General features: G+C 45.6%; 1 protein-coding gene and 1 long non-coding RNA gene across 3 annotated transcripts in view; one reads left to right on the top strand and one right to left on the bottom strand.

Moving 5' to 3' along the window:
• Nucleotides 1-4,701, bottom strand: part of LOC147015045 (uncharacterized) — a 57,656-nt gene extending 52,955 nt beyond the window's left edge. Inside the window, exon 1 of the long non-coding RNA XR_015050205.1 lies at nt 4,565-4,701. This is a non-coding gene — a long non-coding RNA (uncharacterized LOC147015045). The remainder of the gene's footprint in view (nt 1-4,564) is intronic.
• Nucleotides 1-22,503, top strand: part of LOC147015044 (protocadherin-16-like) — a 209,126-nt gene that overhangs the window by 139,939 nt on the left and 46,684 nt on the right. For both annotated transcript variants that reach the window (XM_085849401.1, XM_085849402.1), the window contains exons 8-11: nt 4,548-4,974; nt 11,861-12,438; nt 21,085-21,260; nt 21,975-22,074. In XM_085849401.1, the coding sequence (XP_085705527.1) occupies nt 4,548-4,974; nt 11,861-12,438; nt 21,085-21,260; nt 21,975-22,074 (1,281 nt within the window). The remainder of the gene's footprint in view (nt 1-4,547; nt 4,975-11,860; nt 12,439-21,084; nt 21,261-21,974; nt 22,075-22,503) is intronic.

Here is a 22,503-nt window from a genome sequence, read left to right as displayed (position 1 = left end):
AAAAGGTGGTTAAAGCTAGTTTTCCAGGACATTCCACAGAGAGAATCTTGGAGGGTTTGTTTTCACCCCTTTCTGTTTGTTTGTGTGCAGGATATCTCAAAAAGTTGTTGACAGATGCAGATGAAACTTGGTGGACCGGTTGGGTGTGTAACCATGACAAATTGATTCGATTTTGGTGAAGATCCGAATCCGGATCTGGAGATTAGAATTATTTTATTTTCAAGTGATTCTTCACCTTTGAGAGATTGTGCCAAAAACGATGTGGGCACGAAATCTTTAAAATGTATTGGGCCCGATACGTTATTGTGGATCAGGCATTATGTGGCCGAGGTAAGTGCCCTTCCAGTTGAAGCTGTTACATGTAGTTTTGTGTCATTTGCAGGAACTTTTTAAAGGGAGCATGGTTATGAGATATTGGTTTGGGATGGTATTGGTCGAAAGCTGTGAGATTGGTTTGTTTTTCTTCCCTCGGTTCCAGTGGATAAAGTTCAGGAGGAGGTTCGAATGTGGGCCAAAATAAGTTTGTTCTTCCCCTTTTCACAATGAGTTTAGGGAAAAGGTGTGGAACATATTCACAACGATGGCGTCGCTTTGCAATCCCGGTCGGATATGCGATTGCTTTGTTGGGTTTTTTTTTTGCTCGCTTCTCTGCATTTTCTGGGGATGTGGGGGGAAAAAGAAGGGTTTTCTTGTCTGTCTCAAGCCTCGTGCTTTTTAATTTTTTTTTGTAATGCAAAGTCAAGGCTCATGGAAGTGCTGGAACACTGAACGGATCATGACGCAACAGAACTAAAGGAACAGTAGAGAGAAATTGGGGGAAACACCGACAATATGGTGTAAGGACGAAGTAGAGGGAAATTGGACAAACAACGGGTGTGTGGAGGAATAAGGGTTAAGGGAGGATGCATTGGGTGGACAAGATGGATACGGAAGGAAACTCTTGAGAGGAAAATTCACGAGAAGGGGGTTGATATTGTGGACCGTATGTGCCCTGCAGAAACATGGTGGGGGCATAGGGATGGGGGGAGGGGGGACAAAGCACGGAAAGAGCAGAGGGTGTAAGACCAGAGAAGAGGTGGAAGGAAGACGGAGACCACCGACCTGTCTGTGATAGGAAAGTGATAGACCCAGAGACTCAGCTTCATTGTGGGATATTCCAAGAGCTGCTATTGATTGTGATACTCTCTCTGACTTTTCTGTGGGTTGAGTAATTCATCAGTGTATAAAGGGGTCTGTTCCAGTCCTGGATGGTTACAGGTGGTGATCAGAGACCGTTTTTGTGCTTATCATCACCGTGTGGTTCTTGGTTGTCGGACTTGTTTGTGATTTCTCAGGGTTTGTGATCGGGACATTCACCGTCACCTTGGTTGTTTGGCCTGACCTTCGAACCTTTTCTGTATCATTTCCCTTGACATGTTATCCATTTGTTCAAGTCAGCATCATGTGGATTTTGTGTTTTAGCTTATCGAGTACGACGTCGTTCAATGTGCTTCCCAAGGAGGTGATCTTGAAGAGACTGTGTCATCTTTAATGATTAGTAGATTGATTTTCATGTTTGAAAATCTAATTTGGTGATAGCAGGCGGAGTTAGTTGTCTGGTTGATTTTCTCTAAATGGTTTAATAAGGTGCATGATTGTATGCAGGTGTTGAGGGGGCAGTGTGGAAAGGGGGTACCGGGGGGTGAGGAGCTATCCTGTGTTGTCGATTGGGGGTGATGGGCTATCCTGTGTGTAGACAAGTAATTGGAGGTGAAATTGGACACGGTCGCGGTAGTTTTTCTTGATTGGGGGCAAAGGTCACTTTCATGTAAAAGACAGATGCTTTGTTTTTCGAGGGAGGATTTTTTTTCAATGCTTCCTCCTTTTTTAGCAGACTTGTTTTCCACTAACCGATTGATTGGTGGTGAAGTTGAGAAGTTGAGTGGATTAATTGAGACATCGTCGGTGGTTTACTCGGCTTCCAAGACAGCACTACGATGAGGTGAATTTGATTCAAGAAGAGGATGTGTGGAAGTGCTGGCTAGTTTACATCTGCCTTTTGTGGCAGTGCTTATGAGCAAGGCCAAGGTTGCTCTGAATGTTGCTACTTCCTCAGTTTGTTTATATAATATGTGTTCCTTGTGCTGTTTAGGATTAGTACGAAGAATTTTCTTCAATGAGCCATCTTGACGACGCTAATGAATCTTTGAAGTCCGCGCTATTAGGGCCTATCGTGTGGTGGATGTGACTCCGTCGAGATTGAATAAACGTGATGATTATTTTGTCATTCGTGACCGAAAAACGGAAGAAGCTCACAGGGTTTGGCGAAATGATTTCTTCTCGTGTTCCATCTTGCTTTCAGACTTATTAAATGGCCTGAGGGGTCTTGGAGTGGGTTTGAGGGCAGGTGGAGTTGCAACGGAAACCCGAATCCTATCCCAGGTTCCTCCTGGTGACTCCAACACAGTGTTTTGTCTTCCGTTTAATCGGCCGGCTCGTTTTGTCGTCTGTTACCCTGTCTGGTTGTACCAGCTCTTCTGCGCCGTGTTTCGGCCAGCACGCACGTCCATCGCCTATGTTGGGAGCTCGCTCGAACGCCGTGCTTCGTGAGGGTATACCATCGCCTCCCTATTCTGGAACGGAGTTCCAGTGAAGATTCTGTTCTCGTTCGGTCTACATTCCTTAGGCCCAAAAAAAAAGGAATGGGTGCAGTGCAGGCCAAAGCAGAGGAGCTTGCGGAGGATTGTACATTTGCCCAAAACGGTCCTTTGGAAGCACCTGCATCGGCTTCAAAAGGCAAATGCACTTTAATCTCCAAGTTTACTGTGGTTGTTTAACAAGGAAATATTTGCTTACACCGGCCTGGATTGTACACTATGGTTTCCTTGTTTGTATTAACGATTTCTTTGTTTCGATGGGTTGCTTTTTATTTCGTTTTATGTTCGGAATTCTTGAAGGAAAGGATGTTTTGCACAAATACCAAATTCCTTGCGTTGCTTGCTGTCGTCGTCGCTATGTTTTCTGTTGTGAGCTTTCTCCCGTTGATTTATCATTGGTTGATTCTTTGTATTTGTTTTAATAATAATGTTGGTCGGTTAATGATGGGAACCTGCTGTGCTGCATGGGTCGATGTGCACCTTGCTTGGTGGCCTTATTAGTGGATATTTGTTTTTAATGGCTCGAGTCCGTGTGGAATCACTGCGGGGGGAACCCCCAACATCGTGGTATCGAGATTAAAGGGTCAAAACAGCCAACGCACTGGGGTGCTCAACCGAGGATCCAACCATCGGTGCATGTCTGGGGGTGTTGTGTGCGTGTGCGTTCGGAGCCGTACTCTTTCCGTGGTGGTGGCCCTGCCTAACGTGCCCAACGGTCATTATTCTGGGATTGCACTGGCTGGTTTGCCATTATCGTCCCCAGAGGGAGTCAGGACTGAATTTGGAATTTGGTCAGGGTACTGCACATGATCAAAAGGATGTTGATTGGGGTACGCTAACCACCATGGGAAGCAAGGAGAAGCCGGCGTTTTGGGTGTTCACCCTTCGTTGGATTAAACCGTCAGCTTTTCCTCGCATCCCACGGTGGTTGGCATACGTCAATCCGACGTCCTCTTCATTTCATCCATCGTTCTACCTGTTTGCCGACACAGATTGACACCAGCTTTCTCCAGCAAGACGAGTTCTTCAATCCACAACACACAATGGCCTACTCTTTTTGAAATGGCTGAAACCTTTCAAATCCACCAGCATATTCTAACATCCCAATCCTCTTGTCAATTTGGCAACGTCATGCCTTTGAAGCACCAGCTAGATCATTTAAAGTTGGTAGTAGTGATTCTTACGCAATCATCACAACCCATCGGCCACACACCTGTCTGCAACATGTACATGTCAGGCAACCCAAACCCTCCCTTTGTGCAGATGTAATAAATAGATTGCTCCGAAGCCAAGCCACAGCAAGGCCACTTAAATCATTCAGTGAGCATGATGCAACAAGCATGCAACACATTTCACACCAAATTGGAATATTTAACAATGAAAGGTATCCGAGTGGGAAGAATTGTGCAAATCATGCAAAATACATGACATTGTATAGACCCGGCACTCGGTCCACTGGCATGCCTCATCCCAACAAAGCTTGGCGAAGGAGAAAGAGAGAGCCTTACTCGTAATAGTAATCACGTGATGTGAAATCACTCTGTATATATATATATATATATATATATATATATATATATATATATATATATATATATATATATATATATATATATATATATATATATATCATCATGCTACAGCAACCTGGTGAAGCACTCACACATTTGATGGCCTTGCCATGGTGATGGATTAAAGTGCAAGTAAATGTGTCACACACCCCTGTCATGTTCCTTCTTTGTTTTGTCTCATGTGTGTGCCAATAATAACCAGACAGCATCACATGTGACTTCCCCTGGAAATGAGCCAACTGGAACTGCAAGCAAAGTCATACCTGGGGACGTTAAGGTTATATTTTCAACATCGCTTCGAATCATGAAATCTTATTAATTGTTTTATTTTTGTTGATAGGAGAAACCGTCCAGTACTTGCTGTCCGAAGGAGATCCAGAGGGCGTCGTGATACTGGACCCAGTCTCAGGAATGCTGAGGACGACGGGTCGCAGAACGTGTTGTGAAAACCTGGAACCCGAACTCCGGGTGACGGCCTGGGTCCCGGGTAGACCGGCATCCGCTTCGACGACCTCCGTCCATCTGACCATTCTGCGAGATGACAAGCAGCCCCCGAGGTTTCTCCGAAACAAGGGTCACGTCCTTTTGAGCCAAACTGCATTGCCAAGTGATGGCTTGTTCTACTCAGCCCGTGCCCAAGTCCAAGGCAGAGATTCAGCAAGATATATTCAATATAACCTGCTTCATGATCCAGGTGGACTGTTTTTCGTGAATGCCCAAACAGGAGGCGTGCACCTCCTCAAAAAGGATGACGTACCAGATGGCAGGTACGTACCATGGCATATCACACTTCTTAATAACTGAATAATATATCCTCATTTGCGTCATCCTCTTCAAGTTGCTGTATCATTTGTTAGAATAAAGCTGCATCATTATAACAATTTTCAAACATGTTCTTTGTACCTGGAAGGATAGCTTACAGGTGTGCACATTCACCTCTGGGCCATTTAGCCTGGGTTTGAATCTCTGCCCAGATAGAAACTGTCATCCCGTTGTTTCACAGGTGGGGTGATTCATCGATGTGTGTGTCGTCCTTCGGATGGGCGTTAAGCTGGGTGTCCCGTCTAGCAGCATTAGTTGGTGGATGTTAAAGATCCCATGGTGTCCTTTGCAAAGGGTAGGTGAGCTATCATCCAGCATCCTGAACAAATTTCAAATTCCTGCCCCAACCACCTGTGTCGGAGTGGCAACCCATCCAGAATTCAAGTAACTGCTTTTGCAAAACATCCACCTTGTGTAGGGCATGGTACCTGATCTCTGGGTGACGAACCTCCACCTTGTGTAGGGCATGGTACCTGATCTCTGGGTGACGAACCTCCACCCTGTGTAGGGTATGGTACCTGATCTCTGGGTGACGAACCTCCACCCTGTGTAGGGCATGGTACCTCCTCCCTGTGTAGGGCATGGTACCTCCGCCCTGTGTAGGGCATGGTACCTGATCTCTGGGTGGTGAACCCCTGCTCTGTGTAGGACATGGTACGTAATCTCTGGGTGATGAACCTCCGCTCTGTGTCGGTCATGGTACTTGATCTCTGGGTGACGAACCTCCGCTCTGTGTAGGACATGGTACCTGATCTCTGGGTGATAAACCTCCGCTTTTTGCAGGACATGGTTCCTCATGTCTGGGTGATGAACCGCTGCTCTGTGTAGGACATTGTACCTAATCTTTGAGTGACGAACCTCCGCTCTGTGTAGGGTATGGTACTTCCACCCTGTGTAGGGCATGTTACCTCCACCCTGTGTATGGAATGGTACCTGAACTCTGTGACGAACCACCGCTCTGTATAGGACATGGTACCTGATCTCTGGGTGATAAATCTCCGCTCTGTGTAGGACATGGTACCTAATTTCCGAGTGACAAAGCTCCGCTCTGTGTCGGACATGTTACCTGAACTCTGGGTGATACACCTCCGCTCTGTGTAGGGCATGTTGCCTCCACCCTGTGTCTGGAAGGGTACCTGATCTCTGGGTGACAAACCTCTGCTCTATGTAGGGCATGGTACCTCCACCCTGTGTTGGGCATGGTACCTCCGCCCTGTGTAGGACATGGTACCTTATATCTGGGTGATGCACCTCCGCTCTGTGTCGGACATGGTACTTGATCTCTGGGTGATAAACCTCCACTCTGTGTAGGACATGGTTCCTCATGTCTGGGTGACGAAACTCTGCTCGGTGTAGGACATTGTACCTAATCTTTGAGTGACGAACCTCCGCTCTGTGTAGGGTATGTTCCCTCCACCCTGTGTATGGAATGGTACCTAAACTCTGTGATGAACCACCGCTCTGTATAGGACATGGTACCTGATCTCTGGGTGATAAATCTCCGCTCTGTGTAGGACATGGTACCTAGTTTCCGAGAGATGAACTACCGCTCTGTGTCGGACATGGTATTTGAACTCTGGGTGACGAACCTCCGCTCTGTGTAGGACATGGTACCTGAACTCTGGGTGACGAACCTCCGCTCTGTGTCGGACATGGTATTTGAACTCTGGGTGACGAAGCACTGCTCTGTGTTGGACATGGTATTTGAACTCTGGGTGACGAACCTCCGCTCTGTGTCGGACATGGTACCTGAACTCTGGGTGACGAAGCTCCGCTCTGTGTCGAACATGGTACCTGAACTCTGGGTGACGAAGCTCCGCTCTGTGTCGGACATGGTATTTGAACTCTGGGTGACGAAGCTCCGCTCTGTGTCGGACATGGTATTTGAACTCTGGGTGACGAACCTCCGCTCTGTGTAGGACATGGTATTTGAACTCTGGGTGACGAACCTCCGCTCTGTGTCGGACATGGTACCTGAACTCTGGGTGACGAAGCTCCACTCTGTGTAGGACATGGTACCTGAACTCTGGGTGACGAACCTCCGCTCTGTGTAGGACATGGTATTTGAACTCTGGGTGACGAACCTCCGCTCTGTGTCGGACATGGTACCTGAACTCTGGGTGACGAACCTCCGCTCTGTGTCGGACATGGTATTTGAACTCTGGGTGACGAAGCTCTGCTCTGTGTAGGACATGGTACCTGAACTCTGGGTGACGAAGCTCCACTCTGTGTAGGACATGGTACCTGAACTCTGGGTGACGAACCTCCGCTCTGTGTAGGACATGGTATTTGAACTCTGGGTGACGAAGCTCCGCTCTGTGTCGGACATGGTACCTGAACTCTGGGTGACGAACCTCCGCTCTGTGTAGGACATGGTATTTGAACTCTGGGTGACGAAGCTCCGCTCTGTGTCGGACATGGTACCTGAACTCTGGGTGACGAAGCTCCACTCTGTGTAGGACATGGTACCTGATCTATCATTTGCACAAAATTTGAAATTGCATTGTTTCAGGTCAAGCGATACTTGGTGGTGGCACAGTCTTTCATTTGGCCAAGAAAATGTTTTTGGTTTTTAAAAACCTTCTGAAAAGTTCTGGGACCATGAAGTTTTTTTTTTTTGTTGTTTTTTTTTTCTTTTCAAAAGGCTATAATTCATAACACATCCATGTGGATGGTGGATTAGGAATAATATACTGTTCAAAAGGAAATCAGGTGTTGTGATTTTCACAACTATTCAACATACAAGATATAACACTGACTTCGGAAACAGAACATTGACCATTTTATGCGGAAACCCACATTTCCTGGTTTGAGTTGTTACATAAACCTTGGCCTGGCTGTTAGGGTTAGGTTTATGTTGAGGATCACCTGTGGGGCAAATGGTAGAGCTGGAGGCCTGCGCATGTCTCATTCCTGGGCAGCTGCACTCGTACGATCGGACATACGGATCATTGCCGTCCCAAGCTGTCGATATCAGTGTCATAGTCGAGGTTGCCTTCTTAAAGACACATTGTGGGGTGTAGTTATGGTTGATACAAACAAATCTCCCGACTCAAGACCACCGATGGTATTGGTACCTGATATCTCGCCATAACTTTAGTCGAGTGTGAGATGCAGGTGAGTGTAACATTGTGGAAGGCCCTGCGTTTTAGCAGCCATTTCGATTTATGTTAACACCAGGAAACGCTTGTGCATCGGATCACACACATGTAGTTTATGGCCAATCGGTGAATATACTGTGCTTGTTAGGAATTCCACTCTCAAGTACGCACTTACTGAACATCTGTTTGAACAAAGTGATGCCATTATTCAACAACTGACCTTCCATCTTTCCAAACAAAATCCACTCCACATGTTTCTTTGAACAGTAAGTAATTTAAATACCAAAGCTCTTTGGATAAAACTTCAAAATGATCAAGTTAATCCAACTCATTCTTCTTCTGGTCGGATGAAGTGGGGCAAGTAGCCATGAGAAAAACAGGTGGGGCAAGATGTCGCCCAGTATGACTTCCTCACTCATGGTTTTATGTTAGGGCGTCTGCACTCGATGGTTCTTTGGATGAAAGTACAATGTTCAATATACTGAACAAAAGGACCGAGGATGATTTTATACACGTGGTGGGTCTTGGGTTGGGGTAGAGGGGGGGCATCTTGCATCCTCCCAACTCACTGCTCTCGAGTTGTCTGGAGATCCAGTCAATTATGCTCATCTCAGAGATATCATTGAGGCCAAATTTCTATCCCAATATATGCTCAAACTCTATTTGGATGAAGGCTCGGGGTGCACTTAATTAATCAAATTGGCTCAGGCATTCATTAAACGAGCTCTCTGATTGGCCAGCATTGATTAATCAACATGGGCATTCAGCCAATCCTTTAAACTCTGTTGTGGGCCAATATGAGCTAAGAGCACTGAGGGGATGGACAACAGTTCAAAGGTATCTTCCAAGGTACAGCATTGCCTTTTATTGCATTTCATTTTCTGCTATTGTTGCCATGTTTTGTTTTAATCGACATGTTTGGGTTTTTCCTCGTCTGCACTCAGAACCAAGTTATTTACAGATACTGTAACTAGAGGGGGAACACTGGGTACAGTGCAAAACCTCCACCGCCAATACTGCGGGGTCACTTAAGTGATCCTGATATCCTATTCATTGTAGGTCAAAACGGATCAGACTCTACTGAACCACGATTGAATAAAGTAAACTAGATCGATGCGCATGTAGAAATGCCAAAAAAATCGAAATTTTTTTGAAAAAAAAGGTGCAAAATGTTTTTTTTTTTTCTTTAACAATTTTTTTTTGGGGGGGGGGGGGGTTGGAAATCACTAAAAACATGTAGAAATGCAAAAAAGAATTCAAATATTTTTCAAATAAAATCGAAATTTTTTTGAAAAAAAGTTGCAAAATTTTTTTTTTTCTCTAACAAATTTTTTTTTGGGTTGGAAATCACTTAAAACATGTAGAAATGCAAAAATAAAAATTCAAATATTTTTTCAAAATGGCCGCCATAGCGGCCATATTTGACTTTGGACCAAGTCCAAAATCGAATGGCATGATCCTTGGACCATACCTAATCCCCCCCCACCAAGTTTCGTCGAAATCCGTCCAGCAGTTTTTCCGTAATACTGTTCACAAACAAGCAGTCAGAGACTGATACTGACGAAATTGTCAACTTGACCTCTCACCTTGTCTAATAAAAGCTGTCTCTGGAGAAGGTAGCGAAGCAAACCAGAAGTTTCTATGATGATTCTGTACCAAACCATCAAAAATCGTAACGTCGACCAAAGCAAAAATCTCCATTTCTCGATGCAATTATTTAATATTATTTTATCAAAGTCATAAAACCGTAATATTCGGCCATCCACCAACAATCGTTACATAATCCGACGGCTTGGCGAGTCAGGCATGCGACGATAACCTTTATTGGGATAAAAAATGACTTTTAAACACCATCTTTTTCGAAAACACCGTCAGCGCGCACACGGAAAACCTTTACGTGATCAACGACGCCTCTGCTCGAACGCGCTGCACCACGTGACGACCCGTGACGTGGCGATTGAAATATTTTTATACAATCTTAAAACGTCTCCAAAACATCCGATTTTTACCAGAATTTCGACAACCGAGTTTTAAGCGTCCTAAGCAATTGCAAAAACCGAAGACAAAATTAAAATTGAAGTTAAAACGAACTCGTAACGTCGATCGAAGCAAAAATACTCCATTTCTCCACATGAATTTACGGAATTATGTTTGACCTCACTGTGACCTTGACCTTTGACCGATTTTGACCAAAATCTAATCAGTGCTAGCCATCACCCTCCTGAATCACGTGGTGTAATTTGACATTGGTAGCTTCTTCCGTTCTCGAGTTTTCGTGCCTACAAACAAACACACAAACAAACACAAACAGAGGACGGAAGTCATCAATATACAGTACTTACGAAATCTTTAGATTTCGTAAATAACATACAAGCAGTCATAGACTGGTACTTACGAAATCGTCAACTAGACGTCTGACCTTGTCTTATAAAAGCTGTCTCTCGAGAAGGTAGCGACGCAAACCAGAAGTTTCTTCGATGATTCTGTACCAAACCATCAAAAATCGAATGTTTGACCTCACCGTGACCTTGACCTTTGACCGATTTTGACCAAAATCTAATCAGCACGAGCCATCACCCTCCTGAATCACGTGGTTTAATTTGACATTGGTAGCTTCTTCCGTTCTCGAGTTATCGTGCTTACAAACAAACACACAAACACACACACAAACAAACAAACACACAAACAGATGACGGAAGTCATCAATATACTTACGAAATCTTTTGATTTCGTAAGTAACAGACAGGGGTGAAAACAGTAACCTCCATCCATCTCCGATGGCGGAGGTTAATAACTAGAAAACATCTCAGAATGCAAAGCCCGTCCACATCCGATTTGTACTTAAACTTGACGAAAATGACAGTTAAATATAATTGTACATTTTATTCATTTGTGTTCTCCGTATTCTTTCTCAAAATAAAAGTTTGTTGAAGATTGTATGACAAAAACTCAATTACTAATAAAGTTATGGCCTGGACAAACACGCTGAAGCTCAAATGTAAATATATAAACATGGAAGCGATTAATAATACAGCATGTCTTGCGCTTGACACGCTGTGGACTGGGATAATAAGGGGTATTTATAGTCATGATGACTTTTCTCTTTCATATTTTGACCCAATTTTTTTTATTATTTTCTCCATATTCTCAAAATTAAGGTTTCTTGAAAATTTGATGACAAATGCTCAAACGGTGAGAGAGATAAAGACATATATATATATATATATATATATATATATATATATATATATATATATATATATATATATATATATATATATATATATATATATGATTGTAGAACCCCATGTCTTGCTGCGTGGGGGATGAGCGCATAACTCCACCAGGTTGAACAGTTTACATTTTGGATTCCACTAATAGGTCGGATCTGCGTTGGGACCTGAACCAAAATCTTATCGGCTTGTTCTTGTCACCGACCCAACTCATCCACAAAATTTTGTAATAGTCTGCCCACAACCTTTTGAGATATCCTGCTCACAAACAGACAGGGGTGAAAACATAACCTCCATTCACCTTCGGCAGAGGTAATTGTTATTTTTCAATAACAAATATGTTGATATTTTTTATCACCAATTTGTTTTACTCATCAGTGATTTAAATTTGCTTTATTGATCTTGCCGTTATATTTTATTATGGTTTCATTTTGTAAATTTGTCATCATTATTATTTTAATCTTCTATGCACACACATTGTGTCAATTGATTTTCAGCTACGAGGTATTGTTGGAGGCTCGTGATGGAAGACAGCCGGCGCTCGCAACTCCTTTTGTTCTGATGGTCAACAAACTTCCCTCGTCCGCTTGTGATCTTCACTGGCCAGGCTTAGCACCATACAGGGTCCGGGTCAGAGAAAGCGTCCAACCAGGAACAACGATTCTTCACTTGCAAGCCTTAGGACTATGTCCTGGCATGCAGCCTTATTATCATCTTCTCTCCAGCCCTGCCACTGCAAAACTGAGGCTCGGGATGTGGACCGGTGTGCTGAGTGTTCTAGCTCCCTTGGACCATGAAAAGGATTCCCAACTTGCACTGACTGTGCAGGTTCATGATGGGTTCGGTCACTATGCCAGTCTGGACCTTGACATTGATGTGCAGGACTCAAATGACAATAAGCCAAGAATCCTGGATGGTGTTGGTCCACATTTATTTTCAGTTCCTGAAAATGGACCAATTGGACTGCCGGTTGGTCGAGTTAAGGCGTATGACCCAGATGCAGGACATAATGGCCAACTCACATTCTCACTGCGCTCACAGCCAGATTCTCCATTTCACATAAACCCAAACACAGGTGTGTGTCACAGCTGAATTTAGTATCACGTAACCAGTTACTGTAACTGTCCAGGTAAGCAGGAAATAATCCATGAATTAGTTCTCGGTGAACATAGAGGAAATCCATGAACTTGTTCACAATGTTCATGTTTTCTGCTTTTCCTGTGAAAATGGTTTCACTGAGTAAATACTGCTGGATTTTCGTCTGAATGAAAGCAAGAATAAATTCACACCAAGTGAACACTAACGTATTTCAATTATATTTTACTTTTATCCGAGGTTTATGGGGAGCATTTACATCATGCGCAGCACAAAGATATTAGTAGACAAAGCATTTTTACATGAACTGCACAGACACAAGTAAACGATAGACAACCATATTGAATGGGAATGGGAGAAATCAGGAGAAACAAGGGTTTAGATGGGAATGCCAACAGGCCGACTCGTGTGTAATAAATCAAATGAATACTCCATCGAAGAATAGTGACGGTATGCTAACGTGTCAATTAATACTGAGTGAAGGCGAGCATGATTTGATACCGAGTGAAGATGAACATGATTTGATACCGAGTGAAGACGAGCACGATTTGATACCGAGTGAAGACGAGCACGATTTGATACCGAGTGAAGACGAGCACGATTTGATACCGAGTGAAGGCGAGCACGATTTGATACCGAGTGAAGGCGAGCATGATTTGATACCGAGTGAAGACGAGCATGATTTGACACCGAGTGAAGATGAGCACGATTTGATACCGAGTGAAGACGAGCATGATTTGATACCGAGTGACGGCGAGCCTGATTTGATACCGAGTGAAGACGAGCACGATTTGATACCGAGTGAAGGCGAGCATGATTTGACACCGAGTGAAGGCGAGCGTGATTTGTCATGGAGTGAAGGCGAGCGTGATTTGATACCGAGTGAAGGCGAGCGTGATTTGTCATGGAGTGAAGGCGAGCGTGATTTGATACCGAGTGAAGAGGAGCATGATTTGATACCGAGTGAAGATGAGCATGATTTGATACCGAGTGACGGCGAGCACGATTTGATACCGAGTGAAGATGAGTATGATTTGATACGGAATGAAGACGAGCACGATTTGACACCGAGTGAAGGCGAGCACGATTTGACACCGAGTGAAGGCGAGCACGATTTGATACCGGATGAAGGCGAGCACGATTTGATTCCGGATGAAGGCGAGCACGATTTGATTCCGGATGAAGGCGAGCACGATTTGATTCCGGGTGAAGGCGAGCACGATTTGATACCGAGTGAAGGCGAGCGTGATTTGACACCGAGTGAAGGCAATCACAATTTGATACCGGATGAAGGCGAGCCCGATTTGACACCGAGTGAAGGCGAGCGTGATTTGACACCGAGTGAAGGCGAGCGTGATTTGACACCGAGTGAAGGCGAGCGTGATTTGACACCGAGTGAAGGCGAGCATGATTTGACACCGAGTGAAGGCGAGCGTGATTTGACACCGAGTGAAGGCGAGCGTGATTTTACACCGAGTGAAGGCGAGCACGATTTGATTCCGTATGAAGGCGAGCACGATTTGACACCGAGTGAAGGCGAGCATGATTTGACACCGAGTGAAGGCGAGCACGATTTGACACTGAGTGAAGGCGAGCACGATTTGATACCGGATGAAGGCGAGCATGATTTGGTTCTGGATGAAGGCGAGCACGATTTGATTCCGGATGAAGACGAGCACGATTTGATACCAAGTGAAGGCGAGCATGATTTGACACCGAGTGAAGGTGAGCGTGATTTGACACCGAGTGAAGGCAAGCACGATTTGTCATTGAGTGAAGGCGAGCATGATTTGATACCGAGTGAAGGCGAGCATGATTTGATACCGAGTGAAGGCGAGCATGATTTGACACCGAGTGAAGGCGAGCACGATTTGACACCGAGTGAAGGCGAGCAGGATTTGACACCGAGTGAAGGCGAGCACGATTTGATACCGGATGAAGGCGAGCACGATTTGATTCCGGATGAAGACGAGCACGATTTGATACCGAGTGAAGGCGAGCATGATTTAACACCGAGTGAAGGTGAGCGTGATTTGATACCGAGTGAAGGCAAGCACGATTTGTCATTGAGTGAAGGCGAGCATGATTTGATACCGAGTGAAGGCTAGCACGATTTGACATGGAGTGAAGGCGATCACAATTTGATACGGAGTGAAGGCGAGCACGATTTGACACCGAGTGAAGGCGAGCACGATTTGACTCCAGATGAAGGCGAGCACGATTTGACTCCAGATGAAGGCGAGCACGATTTGATTCTGGATGAAGGCGAGCACGATTTCACTCTGCATGAAGGCGAGCACGATTTGACTCAGGATGAAGGCGAGCACGATTTGATTCTGGATGAAGGCGAGCACGATTTGACTCCAGATGAAGGCGAGCATGATTTGACTCCGGATGAAGGCGAGCACGATTTGATTCCGGATGAAGTCGAGCAGGATTTGACTCCAGATGAAGGCGAGCACGATTTGATACCGGATGAAGGCGAGCACGATTTGACTTCAGATGAAGGTGAGCACGATTTGATACCGGATGAAGGCGAGCACGATTTGATTCCGGATGAAGGCGAGCACGATTTGATTCCGGATGAAGGCGAGCACGATTTGATACCGAGTGAAGGCGAGCACGATTTGATACCGAGTGAAGGCGAGCACGATTTGACACCGAGTGAAGGCGAGCAGGATTTGACACCGAGTGAAGGCGAGCACGATTTGATACCGGATGAAGGCGAGCACGATTTGATTCCGGATGAAGACGAGCACGATTTGATACCGAGTGAAGGCGAGCATGATTTGACACCGAGTGAAGGTGAGCGTGATTTGATACCGAGTGAAGGCAAGCACGATTTGTCATTGAGTGAAGGCGAGCATGATTTGATACCGAGTGAAGGCTAGCACGATTTGACATGGAGTGAAGGCGATCACAATTTGATACGGAGTGAAGGCGAGCACGATTTGACACCGAGTGAAGGCGAGCACGATTTGACTCCAGATGAAGGCGAGCACTATTTGACTCCAGATGAAGGCGAGCACGATTTGATTCTGGATGAAGGCGAGCACGATTTCACTCTGGATGAAGGCGAGCACGATTTGACTCAGGATGAAGGCGAGCACGATTTGACTCAGGATGAAGGCGAGCACGATTTGACTCCAGATGAAGGCGAGCATGATTTGACTCCGGATGAAGGCGAGCACGATTTGATTCCGGATGAAGTCGAGCAGGATTTGACTCCAGATGAAGGCGAGCAGGATTTGACTCCAGATGAAGGCGAGCACGATTTGATACCGGATGAAGGCGAGCACGATTTGACTTCAGATGAAGGTGAACACGATTTGATACCGGATGAAGGCGAGCACGATTTGATACCAGATGAAGGCGAGCACGATTTGATACCGAGTGAAGGCGAGCACGATTTGATACCGAGTGAAGGCGAGCACGATTTGATACCGAGTGAAGGCGAGCATGATTTGATTCCGGCTGAAGACGAGCACGATTTGATACCGAGTGAAGGCGAGCATGATTTGACACCGAGTGAAGGCGAGCGTGATTTGACACCGAGTGAAGGCGAGCACGATTTGTCATGGAGTGAAGGCGAGCATGATTTGATATGGAGTGAAGGCGAGCACGATTTGACATGGAGTGAAGGCGATCACAATTTGATACGGAGTGAAGGCGAGCACGATTTGACTCCAGATGAAGCCGAGCACGATTTGACTCCAGATGAAGGCGAGCACGATTTGATTCTGGAAGAAGGCGAGCACGATTTGACTCCAGATGAAGGCGAGCACGATTTGATTCTGGATGAAGGCGAGCACGATTTGACTCCAGATGAAGGCGAGCACGATTTGACTCCAGATGAAGGCGAGCACGATTTGACTCCGGATGAAGGCGAGCACGATTTGATTCTGGATGAAGGCGAGCACGATTTGACTCCAGATGAAGGTGAGCACGATTTGATACCGGATGAAGGCGAGCACGATTTGACTCCGGATGAAGGCGAGCACGAATTGATACCGGATGAAGGTGAGCACGATTTGATACCGGATGAAGGCGAGCACGATTTGACTCCAGATGAAGGCGAGCACGATTTGATACTGGATGAAGGCGAGCACGATTTGATTCCGCATGAAGGCGAGCACGATTTGATTCCGGATGAAGGCGATCACAATTTGATACGCAGTGAAGGCGAGCACGATTTGACACCGAGTGAAGGCGAGCACGATTTGATACCGGATGAAGGCGAGCACGATTTGATACCAGATGAAGGCGAGCACGATTTGACTCCAGATGAAGGCGAGCACGATTTGATACTGGATGAAGGCGAGCATGATTTGATTCCGCATGAAGGCGAGCACGATTTGATTGCGGATGAAGGCGATCACAATTTGATACGGAGTGAAGGCGAGCACGATTTGACACCGAGTGAAGGCGAGCACGATTTGATTCCGCATGAAGGCGAGCGTGATTTGATACCGAGTGAAGGCAAGCACGATTTGACATGGAGTGAAGGCGATCACAATTTGATACGGAGTGAAGGCGAGCACGATTTGACTCCAGATGAAGGCGAGCACGATTTGATACTGGATGAAGGCGAGCACGATTTGATTCCGCATGAAGGCGAGCACGATTTGATTCCGGATGAAGGCGATCACAATTTGATACGGAGTGAAGGTGAGCACGATTTGACACCGAGTGAAGGCGAGCACGATTTGATACCGGATGAAGGCGAGCACGATTTGATACCAGATGAAGGCGAGCACGATTTGACTCCAGATGAAGGCGAGCACGATTTGATACTGGATGAAGGCGAGCATGATTTGATTCCGCATGAAGGCGAGCACGATTTGATTGCGGATGAAGGCGATCACAATTTGATACGGAGTGAAGGCGAGCACGATTTGACACCGAGTGAAGGCGAGCACGATTTTATTCCGCATGAAGGCGAGCGTGATTTGATACCGAGTGAAGGCAAGCACGATTTGACATGGAGTGAAGGCGATCACAATTTGATACGGAGTGAAGGCGAGCACGATTTGATACCGGATGAAGGCGAGCGCGATTTGATACCGCATGAAGGCGAGCACGATTTGATTCCGGATGAAGGCGAGCACGATTTGATACCGAGTGAATTGTCGTGTGTTTTTGTCACGAGTGAATGTGAGTGTGTTCTGATGCCGAATGAACGCAAGTTCTGGGTTTGACACCTTGTGAATGTGAGTTAAACTTCTGGTTCTGGGATTGGAGCAATGGCAGCTTCTCTCAGGGGTCTCTGCCAACTTTCTCAAAGTTAAGTTTCCGGTCATTAATTGTCCTGTTTTAACTGTTTATTTTCTCACCTACATGTTTAGTGTGTGTTCCTAGTTTAGTTTTGTTTTGAAAATCGTGCTATTTTGTGAGTTTTTTTTCAACCTTGTCTTATCGTGTTCCTTGAGGCCTTCTCATCCTTCACATCTTGGTGTACGATCATTTTTATTTGAATTCCTATTTTCCCCACTTTCCCAACACGCCCCATCTATTCCTTCCCAACCACACCCTCTGTTTCTTGTCTTAAATATAAAACTACAAAAAAACAGCAACCCTTTCTCCCTCCATACCCACGAGTACCGATCCCCCTTCTTCTTCTTCTTCTTCTTCTTCTTCCTCCTTCTCCCGGCACACTATCTTACTTCTATTTTAGCTGGCCAACCCTCACCATTACCATCACGATTTCTTCTGACAACCTTCCATTCCCTAATCTTACCGAATCTTCAAAAATCCATCAATTTTTTTTTTAGTATCCTTTCTATCTATACACCGTTTCTTTCTGAACTCTCTCTTCTTCATTTGTGGTGACTTCAATTGTCATCGTGCCAGTTGGCTCGGTGTGGGTACCTCTCTCACTTGTCATGGCACTTCAGCAAAAGACATCTGCGACTCATTGGGACTGACTCAATCAGTCAACTTCCCTACCCGGATCTCAACCAATGGTGCTCCATCTCTTCTGGATCTGATTTTGACAAATTTCCCTGAAAATGTCAGCTGTTCTTCCTCTACTCCAATCGGTTCTTCTGACCATGTGCTTGTCAAAGTGGACATCTCTCTGGCTGTTATCAAAGAACCACCTCAGTGCCGTTGAGTCTGGCATTTCACTCAAGCCGACTAGCAGGGTCTCCAAACAGCCATCAAACTTCTAGACTGGTCTCCCATCGCTACTCTCTCCAACATCAGCTCGTCCTTGGAATACTTTCAAATAAACTTGCTCTCTCCCTCGTGCACGGATTTATCCCCTCTCATCTTCAGTTGTCCTACCCTTCCTCCCGCCCATGGTTCACTGAAGCTTGTGGCGAGGCAGTTGTCCTGAAACAACTTGCCTTTGCCTCATGGAAAGCAAACCCAACTGAGGGTAATCTCAGTTCCTTCCATAAAGCTTGGAACCCTCAGGAGAACCAGAAAACAACATCTTTCTAATCTCAAGTCTGAACTCTCAAACCTCTCTCCCTACTCCAAATCCTGCTGGTGTCTAATCAAATCTGTTCCTGGTGTATGTTCCCCCTCCATCCCCTCCCTGACCTCAAATGGCCGCATTGCTGATACCATACGTGAAAAGGCTGAATGCCTAAACTCTGTGTTTGCATCAAAATCTTGTGTCCAAAACCCATCGCTTTCTCTACCCACCTTTCCCAGTCGCACCCAGCTGTCCCTGGACTCTGTGTCCTTTTCTCCTGACAAGTTGGAGAGCTTGCTGTCAAACGTCGACTCAGATTCTGCAACCAGTCCAGACGGCTTCAGCCCACGTGTCCTCAAAACCTGCTCTTCTGCTCTTGCTCACCCTCTCTCTGTTCTATTCACCTTCTCATTTGCTCAAGGTCATCTGCCATCTGCTTGGAAATCAGCAGACATTGCCGCCCTGCATAAAAAGAGACAAAAACAGATCCCTGCAACTACAGACCAATCGGCCTTCTCCCAATCATCAGCAAGGTTATGGAATCCATCATCGTTTCAGACATTAAATCCTTCCTCTTCTCCAATGGCTTGATTTCCGATCATAAATTTGGTTTCAGACCTTGTCACTCCACAGTGGATATGCTGCTTCTGCTCTCCCAACAATGCATGGAAGTACTCAATGCCAGACATGAAATCAGAGCCTTATCCCTTGACATATCACGTGCTTTTGACACGGTCTGGCACCTTGTCCTGCTCACCAAACTCTCTTCCCATGGTATCCAAGGCCATCTCCACTCATGGCTCGCAGACTTCCTCTCCTGTCGCAGTCAACGTGTGGTCCTAAATGGAGTTTTCTCATCCCCTCTTCCTGTCCAGGCTGGAGTTCCTCAAGGCAGTTTTCTGGGCCCTGTTCTTTTTCTGGTTTTCATCAATGATCTCTCCGACTCTGGAAAATTCTCTTTATCTCTTTGCCGATGACTCCACCCTCTGCCGTACCATCTGCCATCCCTCAGACCAGCAAGCAGCAGCTTCTTCGCTCTCTGCAGATCTGGCTAAAATCACAAACTGGTCCAACACGTGGAACATGTTCTTCAATCCTGACAAATCTCACCATGTCTCTCCAGAAGGACCATTTGTAACCCCCCCCCCCATCTGCCTTCTCAACAATACTCTGGAAGAAGTCCTTTCATTCAAGCTTCTGGGTCTCACTATCTGCCATGATCTTTCCTGAGAAAGCCACATTTCAAACTTGGCCTCCAAAGCCAGTCGCCGACTGAGAATCCTCCATTGTGCAAAGTCCTTCCTCTGCTCACCTGAGCTCCTGACCACATACAAAGCTTTCGTTCACAGCCTGATGGAAGACTGCTCTCCCCTCTAGGCTGGTGCTCCTGCCTCTCACCTTTCTCGGCTTCACCCTGTGGAAGCCAAGGCATTTAGGATCATTGGTATCTCCCCTGGTGAGGCTGAGTCTTTGGGCCTCTCACTCTCTCACCACAGGCAGGTTGGTGGTCTTTCTGTCTTCTTACGTCTCCTCTCCGGTCTGCCCCCCCCCGCTCTGTCTGTGATATGCCCCTCCCCCCATATTGCTGCAGGCCGCTCAATGTCTGCCAGCAATCCCAACCCAATCCAAAACCTCGATCTTTTCTACTCCCGTAAATCCAACCTAAACCCACTTCTTTCAAATTCCCTGCCTTTCTTCCTGAAAGTCCCTGTAATATCATATTGTATACCCCGTGTTCCCCGCCCCGTCGGTCTCCTTCCACGGATCTCCTAATGTCTCTGTTCCCCACTGTTTTGTCCTTCCCTCTCCAGCCCCTCTTTTCTCATGCCCCCCCCCCCCTTTGCTGTGCGTTGTGTGTTCGCTCTCACTCGAGCCTCCACAATGTGTACAAGAAAATAGAAAGTGTGTTGGAATGCAAGCATATTGTGTTACCGAATAAATGCAAGTGTATTTTGATAGCTATTGAACGTGAGCATGTCTAACATCGTGAGAATGCGATCATCTCTAATACCAAGTGAATGCTGACATATCTTTATACCACGTGGGTGGTGGGGGGGGGGGCGTGTCTTTACCCCGAGTGAAAGGAAGCTATTACTATCTGATTGTTTTGCTTTGTCACCAAGACCAAGTGAATTCTGACATGTTTTCCTGTCGACTCATTGTGAACTTCTCCTAACATTTGCTGTCTCGTGTTGTCATCTTTAGGAGAACTGGTAACGACACAGAGTTTGGACCGTGAGTCCTGCGCCTTCTATCGGCTCATTGCAGTTGTCTCTGACCTTGGTTCTCCATTGTTCTCTGCAACTTCAACACTACTGGTTGAAGTGCTCGATGAGAATGATAACTCGCCCAGTTTTGATCCTGGACAGGACACACTGGAGGTCAGTCGGATGTTACTCCATTGTCCTTGTGCTGTCAGCTGGATTGATTAACAGCTCTACGATTAGCAGTTGGGTATCGATTATTGATATATTTTGGGATAATTTTAGCGTTGGAGTTATTAGGAATCCTAATTAAGCATTATCCAATAATTTGGGGTGTTGCTTTCAAACATGCCAGAAGTGGAGGTCAAACGTGCCATAATTTGTCTTGTTCATTTGTGTTTATTCAGAAAAAGTTACGCAAACCACAGAAGAAAAATAAGCACAAGTACAACCTACTAAGTTTTGTGGGAAGAGACGAGGGATCAGAAAGTCCACTTGGTGTCTTTCATCAGGAACTCTGCAGTTCGCTTCGCCTCATATTTTCAATGCTCTCCTGGAGGTGTTGCATTGACGTAGTATTATAATAGTCCTTGAGACCTACAGTATGTGATGCCTGCACACTTTGTTCACCCGATACGAGGGTGTTCTAACTTGTGTTTGTTATGGATATGACAAACTACAAACTTATCTTCGACCATTAATTTTCCTGTGATGACACGTTATTATAATTTCCACTATCATTTTAATGACGATGTTCAGTGAATTATTATCGATACAAATGTGCTGTTTACGCTTCTGTTCCTACAAATGGGAACATTTGATGTTAAATATGGAAATTCGTCCCTGTGTTTAAATGAGGAGTTCTCATGTTCCTCGTGTTTATTGTCACAGGTTTTGGATGTGAGTCCCCCAGGCACTTGGCTCGCCACGCGGAGCGCTTTTGACCCAGATGCCGGCATCAACGGAACGTTTTCCTTCAGCCTTCTGCCGAGTATGATAAAGAAAGAACATTTTGTATCCGTAACAAATGAGCATTGGAATGTTGCATTCAGGAATATTCGAATTATGAGAATGCAATTTTTGGATTGTATAATTGTGGGGATATGTATAGCAATCCAGACCTGCACTGCTGTGTAGACCCACTGCGTTACCATTTGAACACACAGCGGCATGGCCAAATCGGACTTTATGTATACTTTCGGAACTTGGACGGACATGCTTGGCTAGTATTACAAATCAAACATGTGTTTTCTTTGCTTTTTGTCTCGTTTCTTATCCAGCGCATGCATATTTAATGTCCGGATGGTAGGTTTTCCGCGTCTCTTAATTTCATTTCCTTTGCGAAGCGTGACCAAGCAGATGATGTGATAAGTTGTGTTGCTGTTATTCTGGTCATCGGCCATTGAAATGGAGCACTTGA

This window comes from Eptatretus burgeri, chromosome 12, assembly GCF_056783735.1.
Source record: "Eptatretus burgeri isolate ZD-2024b chromosome 12, Ebu_testis_v1, whole genome shotgun sequence".
Taxonomy (NCBI): Eukaryota; Metazoa; Chordata; class Myxini; order Myxiniformes; family Myxinidae; genus Eptatretus; species Eptatretus burgeri.
Note: the sequence above shows the minus strand (reverse complement) of the source record. Positions and strands in the feature narration are given on the sequence as shown.